Here is a 26,834-nt window from a genome sequence, read left to right on the forward strand (position 1 = left end):
TTCAGCCATACATTACTCAGACATACATTACTCAGACATACATTACTCAGACATACATTACTCAGACATACGTTATTTCAGACATACGTTACTCAGACATACGTTACTCAGACATACATTACTCAGACATACGTTACTCAGACATACGTTACTCAGACATACGTTACTCAGACATATGTTATCTCAGCCATACGTTACCTGAGCCATACGTTACTCAGACATACATTACTCAGACATACGTTACTCAGACATATGTTATCTCAGCCATACGTTATTTCAGACATACGTTACTCAGACATACATTACTCAGACATACATTACTCAGACATACGTTACTCAGACATATGTTATCTCAGCCATACGTTATTTCAGCCATACATTACTCAGACATACATTACTCAGACATACATTACTCAGACATACGTTATTTCAGACATACGTTACTCAGACATACGTTACTCAGACATACATTACTCAGACATACGTTACTCAGACATACGTTACTCAGACATATGTTATCTCAGCCATACGTTATTTCAGACATACGTTACTCAACCATGCGTTACCTCAGACATACATTACTCAGACATACATTACTCAGACATACATTACTCAGACATACGTTACTCAGACATACGTTACTCAGACATATGTTATCTCAGCCATACGTTATTTCAGACATACGTTACTCAGACATACATTACTCAGACATACGTTACTCAGACATACGTTACTCAGACATATGTTATCTCAGCCATACGTTATTTCAGCCATACATTACTCAGACATACATTACTCAGACATACATTACTCAGACATACATTACTCAGACATACGTTATTTCAGACATACGTTACTCAGACATACGTTACTCAGACATACGTTACTCAGACATACGTTACTCAGACATACGTTACTCAGACATACGTTACTCAGACATATGTTATCTCAGCCATACGTTACCTGAGCCATACGTTACTCAGACATACATTACTCAGACATACGTTACTCAGACATACGTTACTCAGACATATGTTATCTCAGCCATACGTTATTTCAGACATACGTTACTCAGACATACATTACTCAGACATACATTACTCAGACATACGTTACTCAGACATATGTTATCTCAGCCATACGTTATTTCAGCCATACATTACTCAGACATACATTACTCAGACATACATTACTCAGACATACATTACTCAGACATACGTTATTTCAGACATACATTACTCAGACATACATTACTCAGACATACATTACTCAGACATACGTTATTTCAGACATACATTACTCAGACATACATTACTCAGACATACATTACTCAGACATACGTTACTCAGACATATGTTATCTCAGCCATACGTTATTTCAGCCATACATTACTCAGACATACATTACTCAGACATACATTACTCAGACATACATTACTCAGACATACATTACTCAGACATACGTTATTTCAGACATACGTTACTCAGACATACGTTACTCAGACATACATTACTCAACCATGCGTTACCTCAGACATACGTTACCTCAGACAGCTAATCTTAAAAAAGCAATTCTCTGCGGCTCCATTTGTCTTACACCGCATCTCAGCCACCGAGCTGTCGCAGGAAACCGGGACCCGGCCGACGGGCGTGAAAAAACGACGGCGTGACACCGTACATCCATGTCGACCGAAAGGGTCAGAGGTCAGACGTATGAGCTTATCAGGTACGGATCAGAGAGAAACTCCCATCAGTCACCTGAGTCCCGTTTATATCACAGTGTGAGGTGAGGGAAGCATTCTGCTCCTATCAGGACCGGTGCCAAACACGCCCAGAATTACAAATAATGATGATGCAGCGTCTCCGGCGTGATTAACGCTCACTGAGGAGGGCACGACCTCTCCGGTTATTTTATACATACACCTGCAGACTGAGGACGACCAGCGCTGGGATTCTGGACTCTTCGAGTGTGTGTGTGTGTGTGTGTGTGTGTGTGTGTGTGTGTGTGAGGAAACCACGACGACTTGATACTTCATCTTATCCCCCCAAAACATTCCTCAGCCGTCAGTCTTCATGTCTGTGTCAATTAACATCCTCATCCAGCTTCCTGTCTCACACTCGCACACACACACACACACACTCACACACACAGTATCACATACACACCTTCTCTAACACAAGCACACTTACACTATTACACACACACACACACACACACACAGTATCACATACACACAATCAGAAACAGAACAGAACAGAAACTAAAACAGCAACAGAACAGAAACAGAACAAGAACAGAACCATATCAGAACAGAAAAGAAACAGAACAAGAACAGAACCATATCAGAACAGAAAAGAAACAGAAAAGAAAAAAGAAACAGAACAGAACAGCAAATGAACAGAACAAGAACAGAACCATATCAGAACAAATCAGAAACAGAACAGCAACAGAACAAAACAGAACACAACCCTTGAGTCTTTAATTGTTTATTTCCTGGTGCTGTGTGTGAATTGGTTATATCTAAGCTGTTTTGTATAGACTGTATTTGCCCACTGAATTAGTGACCGACCCATAAAAATGACCGGCCGCTGGAAACAAAACTAACAAAAGCTAAAGTCCAGAATCTCTCTCTCTCCCTCTCTCTCTGTCTCTCTCTCTCTCCGTCTCTCTCTCTCTCTGTTTCCGTCTCTCTCTCTCTCTCTCTCTCTCCCTCTCTCTCTCTCTCTCTCTGTAACATAATAAAACACCGGGCGCTACATTAGCATAACTCCATAAGAACTCGACAGAAGCCGTTTCAGTACCCGGGCGGCCGCGCCCTCCACCATTTCATTTTCCTTACACAAATAACACCGGCTATAATAACGTCTAAACCCCAGACTCACGCCGTTCTCTCGGCGGTCACGCTACACTCCATTTGCACGCACGTACGCCGGCCCGAGACGAACTAGACCCAAAACAAATCTGGTGGGAGGGGGGAGGAATAACAAGGCTGCATTTTTTGGTACAAATTTAGCGCTCAATGGAGCGTAGAATGGTTCTAATAAAACAAGCAATTTGCCACGTGCATTAGCGGCGTAATGGCATCGTAGCTCCTCGCCCGGGCGGCGGAGGGACACGCAGGCGAGCCGAGCCCTAATGCGTCTCGGGTAATGCCAATCCGGAGGAGCCGTCAGGAAGGCCAAATTACATTTTGATTTGTGAGCCGTGCGAGACGCAGCTTGTGTTCCCGCCACCGATGGATGTGCCGAATCATTGGGAAGCCGTTTGGTGTTGTTCCACCATGGGGGCACAAATCACGCAGCCAATTACAGTTTCTTTATGATTCATAAAGAGATTTTTCTCTTATGTGTTTTGTGCTCGCGTGTGTGTGTGTCGTTTTTACGAGCCGGCGCTCCGTCTGGGATCTGAAGGTCTCAGTACTGGTTTTATTTTAGAGGAATGAAGTGGCAGCAGAATCAAACCTGAAACTCAAAACAACTTCCTGGGACTAAAGAAAAGTGACGCATGATGACGTGTATAACGACTTTCACATGTTTCTGTGGTGGTCAGTTCATGGGGCCGAGTGTTAACGAGGTGGTTTACCTCAAGGTTTTACCTCCAGGCTCGTCCTCGGCTCGTTTTTGTTTGCAACACACGATTACTGACCAACTGAGTTACCTGTCTAGTGTTCCAGCTACAATATACAGTCTGATAATCAGCCCGACAGAACAGCAACAAAACAGCAACAGAACAACAACAGAACAACAAAAGATAAGCAACAGAACAGCAACAGAACAGCAACAGAACAGCAACAGAACAACAACAGAACAACAACAGAACAGCAACAGAACAAGAAACGGAACAGAACAAATAAAAACAGCAACAGAACTGAAACAGCAAAACCAGAATAAAAACATAACAAAACAGCAACAGAAGTGAAAAGCAACAGAACAAAAATAGAACAGCAACAGAACCAGAAAAGAACAGAACAGAACAAAAACAGAACAGCAACAGAACCAGAACAACAGCAACAGAACACAATTAGAACAGCAACAGAACAAGAAAAAAAGAAAAACAGAATAGCAACAGAACAGCAACAGAACAAGAAAAAGAACAGAATAGAACAGAAACAGAACAGCAACATATTAAAAAACAGAACAGAACAAAGATAGAACAAGAAACAGAACAGAAAAGAACAAAAACAGAGAACAGCAACAGAACGGGAACAACAGCAACAGAACAAAATTTAGAACAGAACAAAAATAGAACAAGAAACAGAACAAAAAAGAACAGCAACAGAACAGAACAGCAACAGAACAAAAACAAAACAGAAACAAAACAGAACAGCAACAGAACAAGAAACAGCAACAGAAGTGAACAGCAACAAACAACAACAGAACAAAAAAAGAACAGCATCAGAACTGAAACAGAACAGCAACAGAACAGCAGAACTGAAACAGAACAAAACAGAACATAACAGAACAAAAGTAGAACAGCAACAGAAGGAAGGAAGAAGAGAAAAGAAGAGAAGAAAGAAAGAAAGAAAAAAAGAAAGAAAGAAATATATGAAGACAGAAGAGAAAAGTAAAGAAACGAGAGAATAATAAGAAATAAAATGTGCAGAATTAAATGCCGTATTAAATATTCAACTATTAGAATAAATGTAAAAATGAAACGGGCGACTCAGGACAGTAAATTCTGATGCGTGGCATTAAAACGGGCATCAGACTGAGTTTCATCTCTGATAAAAATAAAGGACGTGAGTGAATGTTTAACAGAACTCCCGTCACCGTTACGTCTGGGTTTCCTTCCCGGTCTGATCCAGAACATCGCAGGAGAAAAATCCATCACCATGTAGCTGGCGGACGCGGGTGTCAACCCAGCCGGCGGCACCAAACCGAGGCCGAAATAATAGAGCGCTCCGATTGGCTGGAGGAAAGCGGAGCGCGGCCTGCACATGGGCGCCGGGGAAAACACAGATTTGTCTTCATTAGAAGCTTTTCTCAAAAAAGATGGCAGGGGGGCGCCGGGGTTACAATCCATCTCACACAGGAGTGTTTTATTATCACGTCGAGCCCGGGCGCTAAAGCAGACGCACCACGCCGAGACTCCAAAAATATAAAAATATGATTATTTATCATCTCTAAAGTCTAAATAACACCAAAAATAAAGAGTGAAAACTTCCAACGTCTGAATAAAGTGTCACTCCGTGCACGTCATCTCAGGACAAAAAAAAAAAGGAAAAAACTGAAAATAATGGAAAAAAACGAGGAAGAAAAAAAGCATAAAATAATAAACGTTCAAAATAAAACTTAAATAAGGACAAAAGATCATTTACACAAAGTGGATGGAGGGGTGAGAGGGGCGTGGCATTGACAAAATGGGTGTGGTTCCCGAGTAACAACCTCCAACATCTTTATTACTTCTCGTACAATTACTACTGTTGTTGTTTTAAGCTTAATACTGAACCTTTTAGGTTTTTTGTGTTTTTTGCAGAATAAACAAAACTTGAGTTCTGGACCTCCTCTCATGGACGTGCTGATCTAATTCTTTTATAAAGCTGCTGTATTATTGAACGCCGCTCGCTCTCTCGCTCTCTCTCTGCTCCTGTTCCGCTCTCTCCTGTTTGCTATTTATCATCCGAGTTATAAAGAATAAAAAATCCTCTTTGTGTGTGTGTTTAAGTGCCGATGCTGCAGAACAGGAACTTGTGACGGATGAGGACGACATGAGGTTTGTCTCTCTGACAGTCGGGGTCGCTCGTCAGCTCAGAACAGGCGTCCGAAAGTCAGACGTGGGTCGACTCGAGAGGTGCGGAGGATTTCGTTAACGTCGAGGCCTGAAGCCAGTCAGCAAATAAAGCGGGGGGCTTCGGTTCTGCCTTCCGACGTCAACTTTTAAATGAATAAGTGAGTGAGTGAGTGAGTGAAGGAAAAGAAAAGGAAAGAAAGAAAAATAAAAGAATTAAAGAAAATAGAAGAAAAACAAAAGAATTAAAGAAAGAATAAAAAAAGAATAAAAGAAAAATAAAATAAAGAATAAAAAATAAATAAATGCAAAAATAAAATAAAAATAAAATAAAAAATAAAAGAAAGAATAAAAAAATAAAAGAAAGAATTAAAGAAAAATAAAAGAAAGAATAAAAGAAAACTAAAAGAAATAACTAAAGAAAAATAAAAGAAAGAATTAAAATAATAAAAGCAAGAATAAAAGAAAAATAAAAGAAAGAATAAAAGAAAAATAAAGGCAAGAATAAAAGAAAAGTAAAAAAAGAATAAAAGAAAAATAAAAGAAAAATACAAGAGAGAATTAAAGAACAATAAAAGAAAGAATAAAAGAAAAAGAAAAAAAAACAAAGAAAGAAAAAAATTAAAAAGAAAAAGAAACAAAGAAAAACCAAATAAATAAAACAATGAATGATAAATGAATCATGTTAAGCAAAAAAGACACTAATAACAAACTTTTTTGGTTCCAGCAGGAAGTTGGTTCCTCAGGAACAAGTAGAACCCGGGACTCGTCCCCCCGGAATGTAAATGTTCCGAGAGGTTTCCTCCATCCAGCGCGGATTTAAACTCTCTAAACTCACAGCTGTAATAAATCACGTCCTCTTACCGCGTCCTCGCTCCACGTCCCGGCGTCTGTCTGAGAGCTTTACCGATTGAGATGTCACCGGGGGGAAAACTGGGCCTGCCAAAAACGAGCGAGTGTGTCCGGCACATCTCACGGGGGGGAAGAAAAACTCCCACTGCATCTTGCTGACAGAAATCCATTCGTGTCACACTCGGTCACCTCGGAGCCGAGCGTGCGCCCAGATGGAAACAGAGATTATATCGTCGTTCCGAAATTTTGCTCCGATCTGCCCCTCATGCCTGACTTGTGGTGGCACCGGGAACTCACTCGATATACCCGGCGATACGCTCAGTCACTTCCTGTCACACGCAGATTTGACACTACTGATGGAACCTGACGGCTGGGGAGAGGATTAAGCGTCAATCACCCAAGTGTCCGACACATCCAGAAGTCCTAGAGAGCCGAGGCACTCGGGGAGCACAAGTCTGGCACAATGTGGTGACCCAATTCTGCTTAAAACAGGGCTGGATTTGTTCAGCTGTGTGTGGAGTGTGTGGTGTGTTGGAGCTTGTGGAGTATGTGGAGTGTGTGGAGTGTATAGTGTATAAAGTGTGTGTAGCGTTTGGAGTGTGTGAAGTGTGTATGGAGCGTGTGAGTGGAGTGTATAGACCAGGGGTCCTCAAACTTTTTAACCGAAGGGCCAGATTACGGTTCTTCAGTGTTTCGGGGGGCCGGACCACGGGTGAAATAGTAAACACACCCCAAAAAGCTATTTACTATGTATACTGGATGTATCGTCTGGGCTTTGTATAATTGTAGTTCATAATGATAATGCAGAAATTTTATTTATTTTAATAATTTCCATTATCCTTCCTCATACAGTGTTTCCTTAAAAAATCAGTGTGAACTGTGAGCCTGCTTTTGCCTGACGACAGTAAGCGTCAGGCTCCATATTTGTTACTGCCAGTCATAATAGGTAATAAATGTTGATCAGTGAGTCTGGATCTGGTTGGAGATTTAAGGTGTTTCAACTTCGAAAAAGTCTGCACACAGAAGTAGATGCTCCCGAAAACGGTAGTTACTTTGAGTGCAAGTTTTATTGAGATCGGGGAGCAATGGAAAGAGAAGCATAAAAATTAAACAATGTGCTTGAGTTTTGATTTTGGATGCATAAATGCGTTGATCTCCGGGAGCAGGACGTTAAAACATTTCAAAACTCGCCCCGACTCAGCCAGCGGATCTCAGTAAAGCACAGAATTCCTGAAACTGCCTGTAGTTAAGAGCATTAGCTTTAATGAAATTAACACAGGACATGAGGATTTTCATAACGAAATCCCACAGTGGCTGCGGTCACTCATGTCTCTATTGATGCGCCAATCACTCCCCTCATGCTTGGAGCGCCGTTAAAGGGGCCGGTCAAATTAAAGCATCGGGCCGTATACGGAGTGTATGGAGTGTGAGTAGTGTGTGTGGAGTGCACAGTGTATGTAGTGTACAGAGTAAATGGAGTGTATAGAGTGTATAGAGTGTATAGAGTGTACGAAGCGTGTGGAGTGTATAGAGTGTATAGAGTATAGAATGTATAAAATGTATAGAGTGTGTATAGAGTGTATGTAGTGTGGAGTGTATAGAGTGTATGTAGTGTATAGAGTGTGTGGAGTGTATGGAGTGTATAGAGTGTATGGAGTGTATAGAGTGTGTATAGAGTGTATGAAGCATGTGGAGTGTATAGAGTATATAGAGTTTATAGAGTGAAGCGTGTGGAGTGTATAGAGTATATAGAGTGGGTATAGAGTGTATAGAGTGTATGAAGCGTGTGGAGTGTATAGAGTGTGTAGAGTGTATGTAGTGTGGAGTGTATAGAGTGTATAGAGTATAGAATGTATAAAATGTATAGAGTGTGTATAGAGTGTATGTAGTGTGGAGTGTATAGAGTGTATGTAGTGTATAGAGTGTGTGGAGTGTATGGAGTGTATAGAGTGTATGGAGTGTATAGAGTGTGTGGAGTGTATGGAGTGTATAGAGTGTATGGAGTGTATAGAGTGTGTATAGAGTGTATGAAGCATGTGGAGTGTATAGAGTATATAGAGTTTATAGAGTGAAGCGTGTGGAGTGTATAGAGTATATAGAGTGGGTATAGAGTGTATAGAGTGTATGAAGCGTGTGGAGTGTATAGAGTGTGTAGAGTGTATGTAGTGTGGAGTGTATAGAGTGTATAGAGTATAGAATGTATAAAATGTATAGAGTGTGTATAGAGTGTATGTAGTGTGGAGTGTATAGAGTGTATGTAGTGTATAGAGTGTGTGGAGTGTATGGAGTGTATAGAGTGTATGGAGTGTATAGAGTGTATGGAGTGTATAGAGTGTGTATAGAGTGTATGAAGCATTTGGAGTGTATAGAGTATATAGAGTTTATAGAGTGAAGCGTGTGGAGTGTATAGAGTATATAGAGTGGGTATAGAGTGTATAGAGTGTATGAAGCGTGTGGAGTGTATAGAGTTGGTGTGGAGTGTATAGAGTGTGTGTGGAGTGTATAGAGTGTATAGAGTGTGCAAAGCGTATGGAGTGTATAGACGAAGTGTATGGAGTAAATAAAATGTATGGAGTGTATATAGTGTGTGTGTGTGTGTGTGTGTATGGAGTGTATAGAGTGTACAGAGTGTATAGTGTGTGTGAAGTGTATAGAGTGTGGAGTGTGTGTGAAGTGTGTGTAGTTTATAGAGTATGTGTGGAGTGTATAGAGTATATGGTATATGGAGTGTATGGAGCGTATGGAGTGTATATAGTGTGTGTGTGTGTGTGTGTGTGTGTGTATGGAGTGTATAGAGTGTACAGAGTGTATAGTGTGTGTGAAGTGTATAGAGTGTGGAGTGTGTGTGAAGTGTGTGTAGTTTATAGAGTGTGTGTGGAGTGTATAGAGTGTATGGAGCGTATGGAGTGTATAGTGTGTGTGTGTGTGGAGTGTATACAGTATATAGAGTGTATAGAGTATATGGAGTGTATGGAGTGTATAGACTATGTGAGTGAAGTGTATGGAGTAAATACAGTGTATACAGTATATGGAGTGTGTATACTGTGTATAGTGTGTGTGTGAGTGTGTATAGTGTGTGTGTGTGTGTAGTGTGTGTAGTGTGTGTAGTGTGGCAGACTGCGCTGTGAGCAGAGAGATAAAGGGCAGATTAGCGGGCGGTAAGCGGACAGCTGAGGGATCGGCCGCTGGATAAAGGCCAGGCTTCTTCACGCCGCTGTAGCTTAGAGTGCGCGGCTGCTCCGAACCGCCGTTTATCTCCGCTTAATGCTTTCTGGCCGCTGTGAGAAATCACACACCTCTCCACATCCAACACCGGCTTAGACCGGCAGAACCGAGCTGGTGCCAAGGTGTGTGTGTGTGTGTGTGTGTGGCATATAGACCCGTCTGTACTGTACAGCAGCACCAGCCTGAACTTTTCTTGCTGGGGGCCAGACGGAGTAAAAACAAACAACCACGGGGCCACAGACTCGTCAGTAATAAAACTTGGTGTGTGGGCGTTACTCACTCAGCCTCTTGGCGGCCTCCTGCGCCTCTTTGGCGGTGTCGGCGACGAAGAATCGCTGCACGGTTACACCGCAGTCCTGCATCAGCTTCTTACTCTGGTACTCCTGCAGGTTCAGCCATCGTCTGGGACTCACCCTCACCAACTGTACAAAGAACCACATAAAAGTCAACAACTGACCTGCTCCTAGAGTCCGGTCCTACAGTCTGGTCCTACAGTCCGGTCCTAGAGTCTGCTCCTACAGTCTGGTCCTAGAGTCTGGTCCTAGAGTCTGGTCCTACAGTCTGGTCCTACAGTCTGGTCCTAGAGTCTGGTCCTAGAGTCTGGTCCTACAGTCTGGTCCTACAGTCTGGTCCTAGAGTCCGGTCCTAGAGTCTGCTCCTACAGTCTGGTCCTACAGTCTGGTCCTAGAGTCCGGTCCTACAGTCCGGTCCTAGAGTCTGGTCCTAGAGTCTGGTCCTACAGTCTGGTCCTAGAGTCTGGTCCTACAGTCTGGTCCTAGAGTCCGGTCCTAGAGTCTGGTCCTAGAGTCCGGTCCTAGAGTCTGCTCCTACAGTCCGGTCCTACAGTCCGGTCCTAGAGTCCGGTCCTATAGCCTGCTCCTAGAGTCTGCTCCTAGAGTCCGGTCCTATAGCCTGGTCCTACAGTCTGGTCCTACAGTCTGGTCCTACAGTCTGCTCCTACAGTCTGGTCCTACAGTCTGCTCCTACAGTCTGGTCCTAGAGTCCGGTCCTAGAGTCTGGTCCTAGAGTCTGCTCCTAGAGTCTGGTCCTACAGTCTGCTCCTAGAGTCTGGACCTAGAGTCTGGTCCTACAGTCTGGTCCTACAGTCTGGTCCTACAGTCTTGTCGTAGAGTCCGGTCCTAGAGTCCGCTTCTACAGTCTGGTCCTACAGTCCGGTCCTAGAGTCTGCTCCTAGAGTCTGGTCCTGCAGTCTGGTCCTAGAGTCTGGTCCAGCAGTCTGATCCAACAGTCTGATCCTAAACACTGATCCTACAGTCCCACCCCCGTCTAGACTCACTGAAACCCCCGGGTTGTGAACCCCTGCTTTAGTTTGTATCTGCTGGTGGACTTTACTGGAATCTTCCTAATAAAACACCACCAACATCATCACCTCCTTACGATCCACAAACAAACCCGCCATTAAACACCCACGAGCCTCCACGGAGCGATCGAAGCGGCCGACAGCGTTATCTTTTAGCACCAAACGGGTCCAGAAGGAGCTGTTGGGATAAGACAGGAGGAGAAGGATCAGGTGGCGAATCCGGAACGGAGCTCCAGCCGTCCGACAGATGGACCGCGGGGTTAAGGTGGACTCTCTCAGGAGCTGTAGGCTCTCCGGCTGTCGCCGCCTTAAAGACGTCACCGCTGGTTTGGTGTGTGGAGATGACTTTCTTCGAGAGTGGTCGGGTGGGACGGGGAGTCAGTTGTTGTGAGCTTGAGTCCGACTCTTTTAGTCTTCCGCTCGGAGTCTGCTCACCAGCGCTAGGACTAACACATCGCGATTTAGCCACGCTAGGCTCAATTAAATACGACGGCGCTCTTCATTAGCAGGCGCATTAAGTCGGTCGGCTGAGCGTAAATACCCATTACAGGCTTTGTAAAGTTAACACCGTCTTCTCGAGGCTAGCGCTCGGCCTTGCTGTCCTCTGGGATCAATGAGGCTTGGCCACCCAGCAGCCTGGTAGCAGTTTCATGCCAGTGAGCGCCCCCTGCTGGTCGTCTGGCCATAAAGAGTCAGGGGCGGCACGGTGGCCTCACAGGAAGAAGGTCCTGGGTTCGATTTCAAGGTGGAGCGGTCCGGGTCCTTTCTACACACACACACCACCATGATACATTCTAATGTGTGTGTGTGTGTGTGTGTGTGTGTGTGTGTGTGTGTGCATCCCAACCAGACCCCAGGGGTCGAGAATCTTCACACAAGGTGGAGAGAGTGGGTGCTAGTCTGCGCCCTCAGTGTGGGTGGTGCGAGCATCTGAGGAACTGTTACAGGGTTGGGAAATGATTAAGCGCCGAGCCGGAGCTGTAGGGGGCGCCGTGAGGGATCGAGTCCCCCGAGACTCCGGTTCGAGGCTAATTACCCTCAGCGGCACGCCAGGGAGCTCGAGCTGGAAAACAGGGTCGCCTGAAGTAAACAAACAGTGTAAACACACACAGGCGGCGTCGGTACCTCTGGGAGAGGGACGCAGCGCCCCCTCAGCGCCCCTGTCGCCATAAACATTAAGAATAGATGGAAAAACAGGACAGAAATGAGAGCAGACGGGAAATGAGACGTGGCCGCTTTCCTGGACGTTTACAAAGTCTTACTAAGCGATTGTGTGTGTGTGTGTGTGTGTGTGTGTTTCTTTTCTTTTAATTTGTCAGCCAAACTGTTTCAACATCGACAGCTATTAACCTGTCAGGGCTAACACGTGCTTCCTCTAAAAAGCGCTTAAACAACTCCAACACGAGAGCAAGAGGAAACGTCTCGGACAACGAGAGAACATGCCAAACTCTGTACAATCAGCAACTAATGTTAGAGAGTCCTAGATGAAATAAGAGTCGTAACGCATCCACGTGTGTCGCAAATAAACATCTGATTCAAAGCCAGTGGAGGCGGTGAGGAGCGGCTCGTTAATCATCGGCGATTAGAATCCGGGCGTGGCCACGCCAGCAGCCATGATGTTCATTTCCTGTCAAAGTCTGCTCAGATTCCAGAACAATGAAAGTCCGCCGAAACACGACGCTGCTCTTATTTTATTCTAACGAAATGAGAGCAGACGAGACCCTGATGTAAATAAAACCCGAAACATGAAAATAAATAAATTAATTAATTAATGAATAAATAAATAAGTTAATTATTATTTAATTAATTATTATTAATTCATTCATTCATTAATTAATGAATAAATACATAAATAAATAAATAAATAAATGAATCAATTAATAAATGAATAAATAAATTATTAAATAACAATGATTAATTTATTAATTATTAATTATTAATTATTAATTTAATTAATTTAATTATTTATTAATTATTAACTTAATTATTAATTCATTCATTAATAAATGAATAAATAATCAAATAAATAAATAAATGAATAAATAAATAAGTTCATTAATTAATAAAATTACATTTTAGGACATAGAAAACATGCAAAAATATTTAAGTAAAAACAATTAATATATAATAATAAATTCTTATTATTTTTAATAATAGTAAATTATTAATAATGAATTAATAATTAATAACAATCTAAAAGATCAACAACAGGTCAAAGAAAACAGCAGAAATTAAAAAAAAAAATAATAATAATTGTATATTTATAGACGAAAGTTACTGATCCATGAAACTAGAAAAATCAACAAAAACTAATAAAAACTATTAACAAACTATAAAGAATATTTATTTATTGATTTGGAAGATAGGTATTGTAGGTATACTGTATGTTTCTGTCTAAAATAACAATAAAAATAATGTTAAAAATTATTTATAATGCAACAAAAAGGGAAACCTTTTGAAAAAAGTTGCCACCGGTCTGCTGGGCGCCATCTAACGGGCATAAGTGGCAGTGCCTGCAGCAGATACGTTTCTGCTAGGGCGGGATGACCGGACTATGTGTATGGTCTCATGACTGATCCCATCGAGCTCCGTCAGATGGATGAAGAGCCTCCTGTAATGGGACCGAGGGGTCCTTCAGACTGAAATGATTTCGAGGTTCCAGGGCATCAAATGTTTAGAGACACTTTAAAAAGAAGAAAAAATCACTCACTGATCTGACCCGGCCGGACACGCCGATGGTTTTCCCTGCCGCGGCGGCACTGCTGCACGTTCAGACTCAGCAAAACGCGGCGCTAATGAGAGCGTAATCGCACAGCCGGCGACACCGATGACACGAGCGCTTAATGAAATTAATGGCGGGGCGCGGGGAGAGATTCCGACGCGCAACATAAATAAGGCAAGACGAGTCGTTTGCAATTATCTCCCTCACACACACACACACACGCTGTACAATATTGCACAGTGAAGCATCGCTAATGAAGATCAGCCGCTCAGCTGTAACAAATGCAGCAACTCGGCGTTAATAAACAAATCCCCTCATCCCAGCGCGGAACGGAACGAATCGGAACAGCCATTTCAACCAATTCAACATTAATAATCATCCTGAATGTTTCCCCTCGCAAGTCGGGCGAGGTCATCACGGCTCGGGGCGTCCGGGTTCGGATGAGGAAGATCCGCATCGTCGGGGGCGCGTGAGGTAGAAGCGTAATCTCCCTCCGCCAGGTTCTGACTGAGGGGCGAAGGCAATTCTCTATAGATACGACTCGCCAATTAGCATAGTTCATAAGAGGCGTCGTCGGCACGAGCGGCGTGGAGGTGACTTAGAGAAGGTCATAAAGTGCAGGAGGAAGTAAGAGAGTCTCCTGATCAAACCTGTGGTGCCTAAGTGGGTAGCACTGTCGCCTCACATCAAGAAGGTCCTGGGTTCGATCCCCAGGCGGGGCGGTCCGGGTCCTTTCTGTGCGGAGTTTGCATGTTCTCCCCGTGTCCGCGTGGGTTTCCTCCGGGCGCTCCGGTTTCCTCCCACAGTCCAAAGACATGTCACCAAGCTAGATGCACAAACCAGTGCATGGTAGTGCCGGTCCCAAGCCCGGATGAATAGGGAGGGTTGTGTCAGGAAGGGCCAAATCCCACCGGCGACCCCTAACGGGAAGAAGCCGGAAATGCCGACCTCGTAATCGAAAATCGGGACAAAGGCTGAGGAACAAGAAGGTGAGTAGTATTGCTATTGTTATGTATTTGTGTTATATTATGCTCGTCGTATGATTTTATATTTTAAATCATCCCGCCCCCACCGGTCCGTGAAATTATATCTTATATGAAACCGGTCTGTGGTGCAAAAAAAGGTTGGGGACCGCTGAGCTAATCCATGAACCAACTGGAAGAAGGTTAGGACCAAACCCTGGTCCCTGGAGTTGTGAGGGAACTGGTCATCCACCTGTATGCTGGTAATAGGTGGCTCGACCAAGCAATTCAGTCTGGCGTCCACTGCCCAGTGATTATAACAAGGTTATAACCTCAAGTACTTGACCAATGCCTACAAACGGCCCCCCGATGCATCCCAACCTTCACACACAAGTCACATGACCAGGTTTGTTTATTTATTAGGATTTTAATGTCATGTTTTACACTTTGGTTACATTCATGACAGGAACGGTAGTTACTCATCACACAAGGTTATATTAAACACAGTCATGGACAATTTAGTATCTCCAATTCACCTCACTTGCACGTCTTTGGACTGTGGGAGGAAACCGGAGCGCCCGGAGGAAACCCACGCGGACACGGTCATGCAAACTACACACAGAAAGGACCCGGACCGCCCCACCTGGGGATCGAACCCAGGACCTTCTTGCTGTGAGGCGACAGCGCTACCCACTTAGCCACCGTGCCGCCCCACATGACCAGGGAAACCTGGAGGATCCCGAAGCCCCCCAGCTTTTTGGAAGAGGGTTTCTTCGGTTCTCCCAATTTTTGGCACATACATAGCAACCTGACTGACAGGAAAAACAAACATTGCACCTCCTTCAGTGGGGTAGTTAATTTGTCTTCCGCTGCTGGAGGATCCCTGATTGCAGTGGAGGAGAATATATCGCCGCTCACGCCTCCTCCGACCCGAACGCACCCCTTAGTGGAACACTTTTCCATCCATGCACCCTGCACAGGCGCCTCCATCTGCTAATCGGGGTCCTTACACAGCGTTTGAAGACCCCACACACATAGTCCGGTCATCCCGCCGTAGCAGGCACTGCCCGCTAGATGGCGCCCAGCCGACCGGTGGTAACGCCGAGTTTCAAACCCAGGAGTTCAGAATCTCGGCGCTGGTGTGCTAGCGGAATATCCCGCTGCGCCACCTGGGCGCCAATTTAGGCCTCTTTTGTAGGAACTAAAAGAAATGCACCTTATTTACTGGAAGACTCGCCACCTTAATTAGTTACACCTCACTAAGAGCGACAGGCACCGAAGTCACCCCTCCTTTACCAAAACTGAATGACAAAACAAATCCAGGCCTGTTGGACTCTTTAGGGACATGAGGGCATGTTTTCTCCATCATGACTGACAGGCAATTTATTCTCAGGACTGACGGGCACACAGGCCACAAGTCCCTTACTGGAAGTAAACGCTCCAGAAACCCAAACTTCCCTAATTAAAAACTTTAGAGAAGTCGGTCCGTAAATCTTAATAATTAGGACGCAGGTTTACAAATCCGCTCACTCACACACACCGGCGCTCCGTTCCTGTTCTTTAGCAGATTATATAAATTATATTTGTTATTTCCCATGAGGCCGTTTCGTCCCTAATGCCGCGGAAAATCCTTCAATTACTAAAAAGTACCTGAAGAGCGTTTACGAGCTGCAGGAATGAAGATTAACCTCGGTGAAGTGATATTCAAATCCACTTACGCCGAGACTCGCGGCTCTGCGTCCCTGGTGACGGAGGGATGGAAACGCGTCCCTGTTATGGACAGAAAGAAAAAAGACGGACGGCGTTTGAAGTTCTGGGGCTTAAAAATACTTTCACGAAATCCGTCTGCGCTCGGCTTCAAATATTCAGGACGTCCCGGTAATCAATTTCACGCTCCTCTTTTTTGGTCCACTTTTGTTTTACCGCTTTAACTCACGGCAGCTGAAGGTGAACCGCCTCTCGACCCCATCACATCCTCCCACTCTTTATTCTCACCTTCCAACAGGTTTACAAGCACAAACTGAAGTCGTGAGGGTAAAAAAAAAAAAAAAAAAAACATGCCCCGGTTTATCTCCGGGTCCAGACAGTAATATTTAGCAGCAGATTGTGTTTATCAGGCATCAGCCGGCTCCAATCCTGCTCTGACGCGCCGCCGCCGCTCGTATTTGTTATTGACAAACCGCGGCAAATTGAACCGCCACGCCGAGCAAACTGTCACCGCCAGGAGGGCTGAATTGGCACGATACCCGGCCGTCAATCACGGCCCCTTAGCTGTGTGACAGGGGAGACGAAGCCTCCAGATCTTCACACTTATCTCTAATAGCACAGCTCACAAAAAAACCCACACAGATACAAAAAAGTTGCTCCGGACCGAGAAATTTGGGTTAGAAGATTCGCCGCGCTTGATTACGGTCGCCGAATAAACACTGTCAAGCTCCGTTCATGCTTTCAACAGTCAGTACATGCAGCAACAGTTTTATTTATTTATCTATTTAAGTTTTAACACCACGTTAAACACAGTGCAACACATTTATTTATTTATTTAACTATTAATTTATTTATTTATTCATTTATTTATTTAATTAAGCTTTAACACCTTGTTTAACACAGAGCACTGTTTTTATTTATTTATTTATCTATTTATTTATTTATTTTTATTAATCTATTTATTTATTCAAGTTTTAACAACACGTTTAACAGAGCCCTGCTTTTATTTATTTATTAATTTATCTATTTATTTATTCATTTATTTATTTTTTTTTATTATTTTTTTTTTAAATCTATTTATTTATTTATTTATCTATTGATTTATTTACTTATTTATAATTTATTTAAGTTTTAACACCACGTTTATTTATCTATTTATTATTTATTTAAATTTTATCACATTGTTTACCACAGAGCAATACTTTTATTTATCTTTTATTTATTTATTCAAATTTTAACACCACATTTAACACAGAGCAATGCTTTTATTTTTTTATTTATTTAAGATTTAACACATTGTTTAACACAGAGCAATGCTTTTATTTATTAATTTATTTATTCAATCAATTATGTTTTAACACCAGGTTTAACACAGAGCAATAATTTTATTTATCTATTTATTTATTTATTAAAGTTTTAACACCAGGTGTAACACAGAGTTCTGCTTTTAAAAACAAATGTAAGTAAATTTTATTCCTCAGCATCGTGTGAAGTGATGCGACTCTCAGAATCTCTTATCACTGTTAGCAGATGTAGATTAGCCGCTTCATTAATGTGCCGAAGTTCAGTTACAATCAGGACTGTTCACGCTGATGAAATCAAATCATCTGATAGAGGTGCGACTCTGAAGATGCAGCAATCTGAACCTCACACACAAAGCGAAGTCCATAAACACACCAACCTGCTGATTACTGGTCCAGGACCTTAACCACTGAGCTACCACTGCTCTAAAAATAACCCAAAAAAGCTGAAAGCACGAAGGGGCGGGGTTCGATTCCCAGGGGACCAGGGTCCTCCTTTCTGTGTTCACAAGGGTTTCCTCTGTGTGCTCCTGTTGTCTGTGGTGTTTACTGCCTTTCATACAATGAATCAGACCCACGCGACCCTGACCACTTAGCTGTATGTTCTATTTATCAAGTGGAGACTGTGTTTAGTTTCAGCTTTAAGTTTCACTCAACTGACCCCAACAGAAAAGAGAACAAAGCCCAATAATGTGTGTGTGTGTGTGTGTGTGTGTGTGTGTGACACTGCACTATTTACAGATCACAATAAGAACAGAAATAGAGGAAATAAAGGCCATTTTAAATATAATCTCCACAACCTACATTCCAGCAGTTAGAGCTGAAAGAAAGAAAGAAAAGTTGCCATTGGACGTTACATCTGATCCGAACTACTTTGTCTCCAGTTCTAACCCAGTTTACACATCTGCTCCCAGTCAGATTAGATCCAGAGATCACACAGTACCCAGTAAACTGACCCCACATTGTGCAATCAGCACACAGCTGTGCTACAGACCTGACCGGGCGCCGGACAGACGACTGACAGAAAATTGCTACAACAGAATAAAGCTCGTCTGGACCATGCAGTGCAATGGAAAAGGGGCACTTGAAGACAAGAACAAGATGGTAAACATCAAATTATGAATTAGACAGCAGTCTTTAGGGTTAAACCCCTTTAAGTTGTTGCCATGGTGATGGTGGACGCTGGCGCATTTGGCTGCCGCTACCGTTACCGTATTTTACCGTATTTTATTGTATTTTTATCGTTTTTCGTTTTCATCTTTTTACACACCTTGTGGATCTATTTCTTTTATGTTACTTTTGATACTTTTATTTGTGCTTTTGATACTTTTTGTTCTTTCTACTGTACATCGCGTCTGCGGCCGGTGGTGAACGGTGGATGAGTTTTCCTGGGATCGGCACGATGTTGAACTATTCCGTTGACCAGCTGAGGAAGTTCAACAACTGCACTACCCCATCGTGTATTTCAGTCATCAAACAGCTTGGACTCCTTCGCCGGCCTCGTTATATTCACAGGGGCTCCCGGAGAAAGCTTGTTTATCTTCGAAACGGTAACGCTATTCCATCCTTCTGGTCAGCCGTGCGCACTGTCGCTCCGCAAACACGTCATCAGAGCGCTGCTGCCTTGCACACCAGTAGCGGTGTAGTCTCCATGACAACGCTGTCCACGGAGTGGGATGGGAAACGCGGAGTGGACTTAGCAAATCTCCGTTCTCTTCCTCGTTCCTCACAGCCAACTACACAACAATACCACTTGAAAATGGCATTGCTTAATGTTCGTTCACTCAACACAAAAAGTACTGTACTTAGTGAATTTATATCTGACAGTGAACTAGACTTTTTCTGTCTCACTGAAACTTGGCATAAACCCTTGGATTATTTTATGTTAAATCAGACCACGCCAATGGGATACTCGTATATTGATGAACCTCGTATGGAAGGGCGAGGTGGTGGTGTTGCTGCAGTCTATAGGGATGATATTAAAATAACCACTTTGTCTTTTCCTGCTGCTCTTTCTTTTGAACACCTGGCTTTCAAGTTGTCAGGGCCTACTCCTCTGGTCACTGCTGTAGTTTATCGTCCGCCAAAGCCAAACGCTTCCTTTCTCTCTGATTTTTCAGATTTTTTAACCCAGCTTAGTGCCCTCTCATCCTCTGTACTGCTTATGGGTGATTTTAACATCCATATTGATGACAACAACTGTAAATTTGCCAGGGAATTTTTGGAATTGTTACAGTGTTTTAATTTCACACAACATATAAATTTTCCAACTCATAAAAAAGGTCATACTCTTGACCTTGTCTGCTCTACTGGTGTCCTAGTTCATCAGCCGTCCAGCCATGACCTTACTGTCTCTGATCATTTGACAATCATCATGGACATTGAGGTCACTAGGCCCATCACTAGAGCTAAACGTAAAATATCCTTCAGGAATCTTCAATATATCTCTCCCTCTGCTTTCTCAGATTCTCTTGTTAAAAAGATGTCTGTCTGTCCTGTACTGTCTAGTAATTCATCTGACCTTGTCGATTACTATAATGACATACTCGCCTCATGTCTTGATGAGCTGGCTCCTTTGAGAACCAAATTTGTTTCATTTAGTCATTCCGCACCATGGTACACAATTGAGCTTCACCAAATGAAATCCCGTAAACGCCAGCTTGAAAGACTTTATAAGAAAACCGGTCTAACAGTACATTATCAGATTTATTCTGATTATCTTCAACATTACAAAGACGCTCTTACGGCAGCCCGATCCACTTACTATTCCGAACTCATACATGCTGGATCAACAAATCCTAAGACTCTCTTTTCCACAATAAATAAACTTCTCAAACCAGTTGACAATACTACCAATTCCTTTACAGTTGACAAGTGTAACTCTTACCTCTCATTTTTTCAAACAAAAGTTGAGAATATCCACAATTTTCTGACAGTTTCCCCTGTCATCTCTGTTTCTCCGCCTATCTCATCTCAATTTATTACCCAGCCTCTGTCTCAGTTCTCACCTGTGTCTCATTTGGACCTATCTGAGATCTTAACAGGGATGCGAAGCTCCACTTGTGTTTTGGATCCTGCTCCATCAAAACTTGTTAAGGGTTGTTTTCCAGTTATCTCATCACTTATCACAGAGATAATCAATTCCTCTCTTAGTTCTGGCTCAGTCCCTCAATCACTCAAATTGGCTGCTGTTACTCCCATACTTAAAAAACCTGGACTTGACTCTAACATTATGAGTAACTTTCGGCCCATTTCCAATCTTCCATTTCTGTCGAAAATACTGGAACGTGTTGTTGCCTCACAGCTCAAAGATCACCTAAATTCCAATAATCTATTTGAATCATTTCAGTCTGGTTTCCGCCCCCAGCACAGCACTGAGTCAGCCCTCCTCAAAGTCACAAATGACCTTCTTCTTTCCTCAGACTCTGGACAAATTAATATTCTCGTCCTCCTTGATCTTACTGCAGCTTTTGACACCATTAATCACTCCATTCTTCTGTCCCGCCTTGAATCCTCTGTCAACATCACTGGTACTGCCCTTTTGTGGTTAAGGTCATATCTCGTAAACAGACAACAGTTTGTTAATATCAACAATTGTAGTTCTGCCATTGCTGCACTGTCCCAAGGCGTTCCCCAAGGCTCAGTGTTAGGTCCCCTTTTGTTTATTCTTTATATGCTCCCCCTTGGTGACATCATACGTCGGCATGGTTTACATTTCCACTGCTATGCTGATGATATTCAGCTTTACATCTCCTCCAAATCCATTAATACTGAACTTCACTCCACTCTGACAAATTGCATCACTGAAATGAAATTGTGGATGAAAGCTAATTTCCTCAAATTAAACTGTGAAAAATCAGATATGATCATCGTAGGTCCTACAACCCTGGCAAAAACCACAAAAAATTTTCAAATTACCATTGATAATGACACTTTGTCTCCGTCTTCTAACATCCGAAATCTTGGTGTAATTTTTGATAGCAACCTCTCTTTTGACCGCCATGTAAATCACATCACCAAAACTGCTTTCTTTCATCTAAAAAACATAGCACGTCTACGTCCATCACTCTCCTTTTCTGCCGCCGAAACCTTGATTCATGCTTTTATTACATCCAGAATTGATTATTGCAATAGCATCCTTTATGGTACATCTAACAAAATCCTAAAAAAACTTCAGTATATCCAGAATTCAGCTGCTCGCCTCCTTACTCATACTCGCTCCCGTGATCATATTACACCTGTTCTACAAAAACTTCATTGGCTTCCCGTTGCTCAACGCATTCAATTCAAAATTCTTCTATTCACTCACAAAGCTCTCCATAATCAGGCCCCATCCTACCTCACCGACCTGCTCCATCAGCACATTCCCTCCCGTAGCCTTCGCTCTTCTGAGGCTAACCTACTGTCCATACCCTCTAGGACCAAGCACCGGACCTGGGGTGACAGGGCCTTTTCCATAGCTGCTCCATCTTTATGGAATGCTCTCCCCAAACACCTACGAGATTGTCCTGACCTGTCCAAATTCAAGTCACTTCTCAAAACTCATCTATTCAATATGGCATTTAACTTGTAACAACACGAAATAAATGCTTTTATTTTTGCTATTCTTTTTAATAGTTTTTATACTTAGATCACGACAGAAATGTGAAGTCCTAGATCCTAAAACTTGTAAAGTTTTCAGTTTCCTGATTGCATGTAAATCTGTCCTGTTTCTGTCTAATTTTAAGAAATTGTTCTATATTTGTTGTTCTCTCTCATAATTTAGCTAATTTTTAATGAACTGTCTTATGCTGCTCTCTTTGTTTTTATCTTAATTATTCTTGATGTTGATGTACTATTTTGATTTTGTACTATGATTTGTATGGTGTATGTACGTATTTGTTTTGATTATTTGTCTTATGTAAAGCGTCTTTGAGTATCTTGAAAAGCGCTATATAAATAAAATGTATTATTATTATTATTATTAAGTGGACTGGAATGGACTGGAATGAACTGGAATAAAGGGGAAACCTACTGTAGATCTCTGAAACATGAACCGGAAGGATTTTCTGAACAATATTTGATTTCTATTGTAGAAATAATGCCTCTGATGAGGTTATATCTTCATAAATTGGCTAGCTGGTGATGTTTTAGTTCTGTGCTTTCATTCCAGACTACATTAAGATATTTATCAGTGTTAATGTTAATAAAAACTGGAAAAATATGAAGTATTTTAAAGTTTTATGCTGAAATGAGTTCATATCTGACTATTAACATGCAAGAACATGCACTTTGCTCGATCTACCTTCAACCTCTTGTTGAGTTTCTGTACTTTGACCATTGAGACAAACACAGCCTGCAAATACATGTGATCCTGAGGGTCAATAAAGGTGAAAGAAGCAAATGGGGTTTAAAATAAACATACAGATATAAAAAGAGGTCTAGATAAACGCAAGGCATGATTATTTTGACTTAAATGTCCAAGAAAGCACCAAAGCAGCATGTCTATGAAAGGTAAAGTCCATTGAAAGTGTCTACAGCGCCATGCTGTGTAACACTTCCAACCCGTTTTCAGGAAAAACCCGCCTCCTAGGCTGCGATTGGCTAGTAGTATTGGCCTGCTGTGCTAGGATTGGCCGATTTGGTGTTGCGAATACTACTACCCAATCGCAGCCCAGATTCTCCTAACGTTCGAAAACGGGTAGGAAAAACTAATACCTGTCAGTGCTCGAACTGACAGCTGTAAGAACATGACAAGTTGTGTCACGGAGTCCAAAAGACGTAAAGACACGCGTTTATAAAACTAAACATAGTCGCTAAATCCTACCTTGTGTTTGTTGAGAAATAACGGGCAGTTAGGAGCTCCACGTAGCGCTTGAGAAACAGCCCGGGTTGCCATGGATGCCGCCATGTTCAATGCAGTGCGCGCGTCCGCCGAAGTGTGCGCGTTCACGAGCTGCACGCCGAAGTCAAGCGAGCGACCTTTGGTTCTGACGTCACACAAACTAGATTTGATAAAATGATCCTTTATTATATATTATACTTTCTTAATACAGTTTCAGATAGATTAAAATAGCTTCAATTATATTAACATTCATGTCGTGTTGTTTATTTTTGTTTGTTTTTGTCTGTTGTTTTAAGAAAAAACAAGTGAGGTGGGCGTCCCAAAATTTAGGTCTGAATTGTGTCCAGTTCCCTCTTCCCCCATAGTTAATGGGTTTGGGTCTTTCCCTGGTTAGGTCTAAAATATATTTGTTCAGGTTTACAGACTGAAAAGATGGTGGCTGTGTATTAGCATAACTAGCTATACTGTCCGGAAGGCGGTTGGACAGTGGGCAGCTTAAAAAGTGTAAATATCTATCTAAATATTAGTAATAAGACACGATTACTGTGCATACAATGATTAAAACAACACCAAAATGATTAAAAAGCATCTTAAATCATGGTTAGGGACACTATGGGTGTGTTCGAAAACCTAGTGTTTATTAGGATTTTAACATCATGTTTTACACTTTGGTTACATTCATGACAGAAACGGTAGTTACTCATTACACAAGATTATTTAAACACAGTCATGGACAATTTAAACCCACACAGACACAGGGAGAACATGCAAACTCCACACAGAAAGGACCTGGACCGGCCCACCTGGGGATCGAAATCAGCTACCTCAGTAGAGAGGATTCTAATAAGTCATTGACAGGTTATTCGAACGCACTACTATTCGAATTGCCTTTACCGTTAAGGCAGCATCGGATGCTCACTCGTTATTCTGTCAAAATAGCATTCAGATTGAAGCTGACTTAGTAGAAAGCATTTTAAGGCATCTAGGAATTCGAACAGCCTCCTTATTAAGGAGCTCGAGTATAATGACGTAAAATGCTGTCTATGTAGAGAGCTCACTAGGTTTTCGAACACACCCTATGTCATTTGGTTCACGTAATCCCCCAAATTCACATTCTTATAAGTGTTAGAATATATTTCTTTCTCTGGCAGCTTTATAGTCATGAGTTGTATTGCGACAATATGCACGTGTTCGCACCCTGGAACTTCCTACTGTCCCTTTCTCCTGAAAGTATTCACACCTTGTTCAACAGCTGCCAGCTTTTATGGTCTGCCAACACCCCCTTTCTTTAAGTATTTATTCTTGTCAGTTCTCAAATGAAGTCAGAAGATTTTGGTATTCTGTCCATGTCTCTTGGTGCTATTGTCTTCTCCTGAGCTCAGCAAAGAAACCAAGAGAAAAGAATTCCATCAAAAACTTAAAAATCTATCAATAAGTGCTTTAATTTTCTCATGTTTTATGGGACACGTTGTCCTTTCCATCTATCACTGCTCCAAAATATCCAGATAATGAGCAGAAGCCACAATGAAACCCTCGTCTAACAAAGTTCAGATTCTCACTGCATATGTAGCAGGTCAGTTAGTGGAAATAATACAAATGCGACATGAAAGAAACATGAAGCAGCAGAAAGCAATTGTTGAAAGAGGCTGAAACTGCATGTTTTTGTTCTAACAATGTTCCGGACCTCAATTTATTCTCCTCTGATCTAAAGAGCACATCATTATCTTCAAAACATTAGGTTTTATAAGAACTGTACCCACTTGTACCCAAAACACAACTCAAAGAATTAAGTGCAAAACAATCAAATATAAAGTAAGGAAAGAGGTCAAGCAAATATTATGGATGGATGGATGGATGGATGGATTTGTGAATTGATGGGTGGATGGATGGATGGATTGTTGAGCTGGTATATATGGATGGATGGATGGATGGATGGATGGATGGATGAGCTGGTATATATATGGATGAATGAATGGTTGAATGGATGGATGGATGGATTGATAGATTGTTGAGCTGGTATATATATATACAGTATATATGAATGAATGGATGGATGGATGGATTGATTGGAAAGTTGGTATATTGATAAATAGATGAATGGATGGAAATATGGATGGATGTATGGATTGGTGAGCTGGTGTATAGATGGATGAATGAATGAATGGATGGATGGATGGATGGATGGATGGATGGATGGATTGGTGAGCTGGTATATAGATGGATGGTTGAATAAATTGATGGATGGATTAAAAAGAAACAAAATAAATACAGGAAAGACAGGCGTAATGTAAAAATAATATTGTTTATTGAGGCATCTTTCATTTCATTTCTATTAGTTTATCTTTAGGAAGTTAAAAATAGTCCTGTAGCTTTCTGTTGAGTCCTGTGGGGACTTTTCTAAACAGTGCAGGAGTGCAAAAGTTCTCGTGTTATTTAGTGTCAGTGCTAAATGCAAATGTATAAAGCGATAGCTCTGTGTACACGTTATATAACTCATCAGTATAAATAATGCTGATCTAAGGTCTCGCTCGTTTTTTTGACCTCCTAAGCAAATAAAGCTTTGTGAATAACTAAAGATTACATTTCTTTACTGTTCTCTTCCTACGTCTAAAACCTTGCCCTGAATGCTATTTCTTAACCCGAAAAAAGGCAACAGTCTCTGTTTGGAAATAACAGTATTGTCAGAGAGAAGTCACCAGCTACAGTCAGTCAGAATCTCTAACATGCAGTTAGTTAGAAGGCCATGCCAAGGAGTTTATATGCCAGGTTTTGCCCCAGCATATTTTTATAGAACCCACGATAAATTAAAGAACACATGAAGGTTTTTTGGACATACAGTCACTAAGAAAAACAGATCTGCCATGACCAGTGCTCAAAGTGGGACAGTACCCACTGGTACCAGGACTTCTACACTCTACTATTTGGTGCAACGTGACTTTGTCTGGTGTTCTTTCTTGCCCTCTCCAAGGCCTGTTATTTTTTCTCCTCTTCAAGCTCTGACTGTGACGTACAGTGCAAGTCACCAACAAGTGTGTGTAAATCTGACTTACACTATAAGAAGAAAAATGACAAAATAGTTCCATACATATCAGACATACGGTCGCCTCCTCAATCTCTCTAAAATATAATTGAATCCAGAAGATTCCGGGCACGACCCCATTAACTTTCAGTTCTGCTGCACCATTTATACATT

General features: G+C 42.1%; 1 protein-coding gene across 3 annotated transcripts in view; it reads right to left on the reverse strand.

The window, feature by feature from the left end:
* suclg2 (succinate-CoA ligase GDP-forming subunit beta) overlaps positions 1-23,752 on the reverse strand; it is a 68,273-nt gene extending 44,521 nt beyond the window's left edge. For 2 of the 3 annotated variants that reach the window (XM_062986411.1, XM_062986410.1), the window contains exons 1-2: positions 23,624-23,752; positions 10,085-10,226 (exon numbers count right to left, since the gene is read on the reverse strand). In XM_062986411.1, coding sequence (XP_062842481.1) covers positions 10,085-10,226; positions 23,624-23,707 — 226 coding nt within the window. In that variant the 5' untranslated portion in view covers positions 23,708-23,752. The remainder of the gene's footprint in view (positions 1-10,084; positions 10,227-23,623) is intronic. The other variant, XM_062986409.1, reaches the window with a different exon arrangement.
* Between the last annotated feature and the right edge of the window lie 3,082 nt (positions 23,753-26,834).

The sequence above is a fragment of the Trichomycterus rosablanca genome, chromosome 24 (assembly GCF_030014385.1).
Source record: "Trichomycterus rosablanca isolate fTriRos1 chromosome 24, fTriRos1.hap1, whole genome shotgun sequence".
Classification (NCBI taxonomy): Eukaryota; Metazoa; Chordata; class Actinopteri; order Siluriformes; family Trichomycteridae; genus Trichomycterus; species Trichomycterus rosablanca.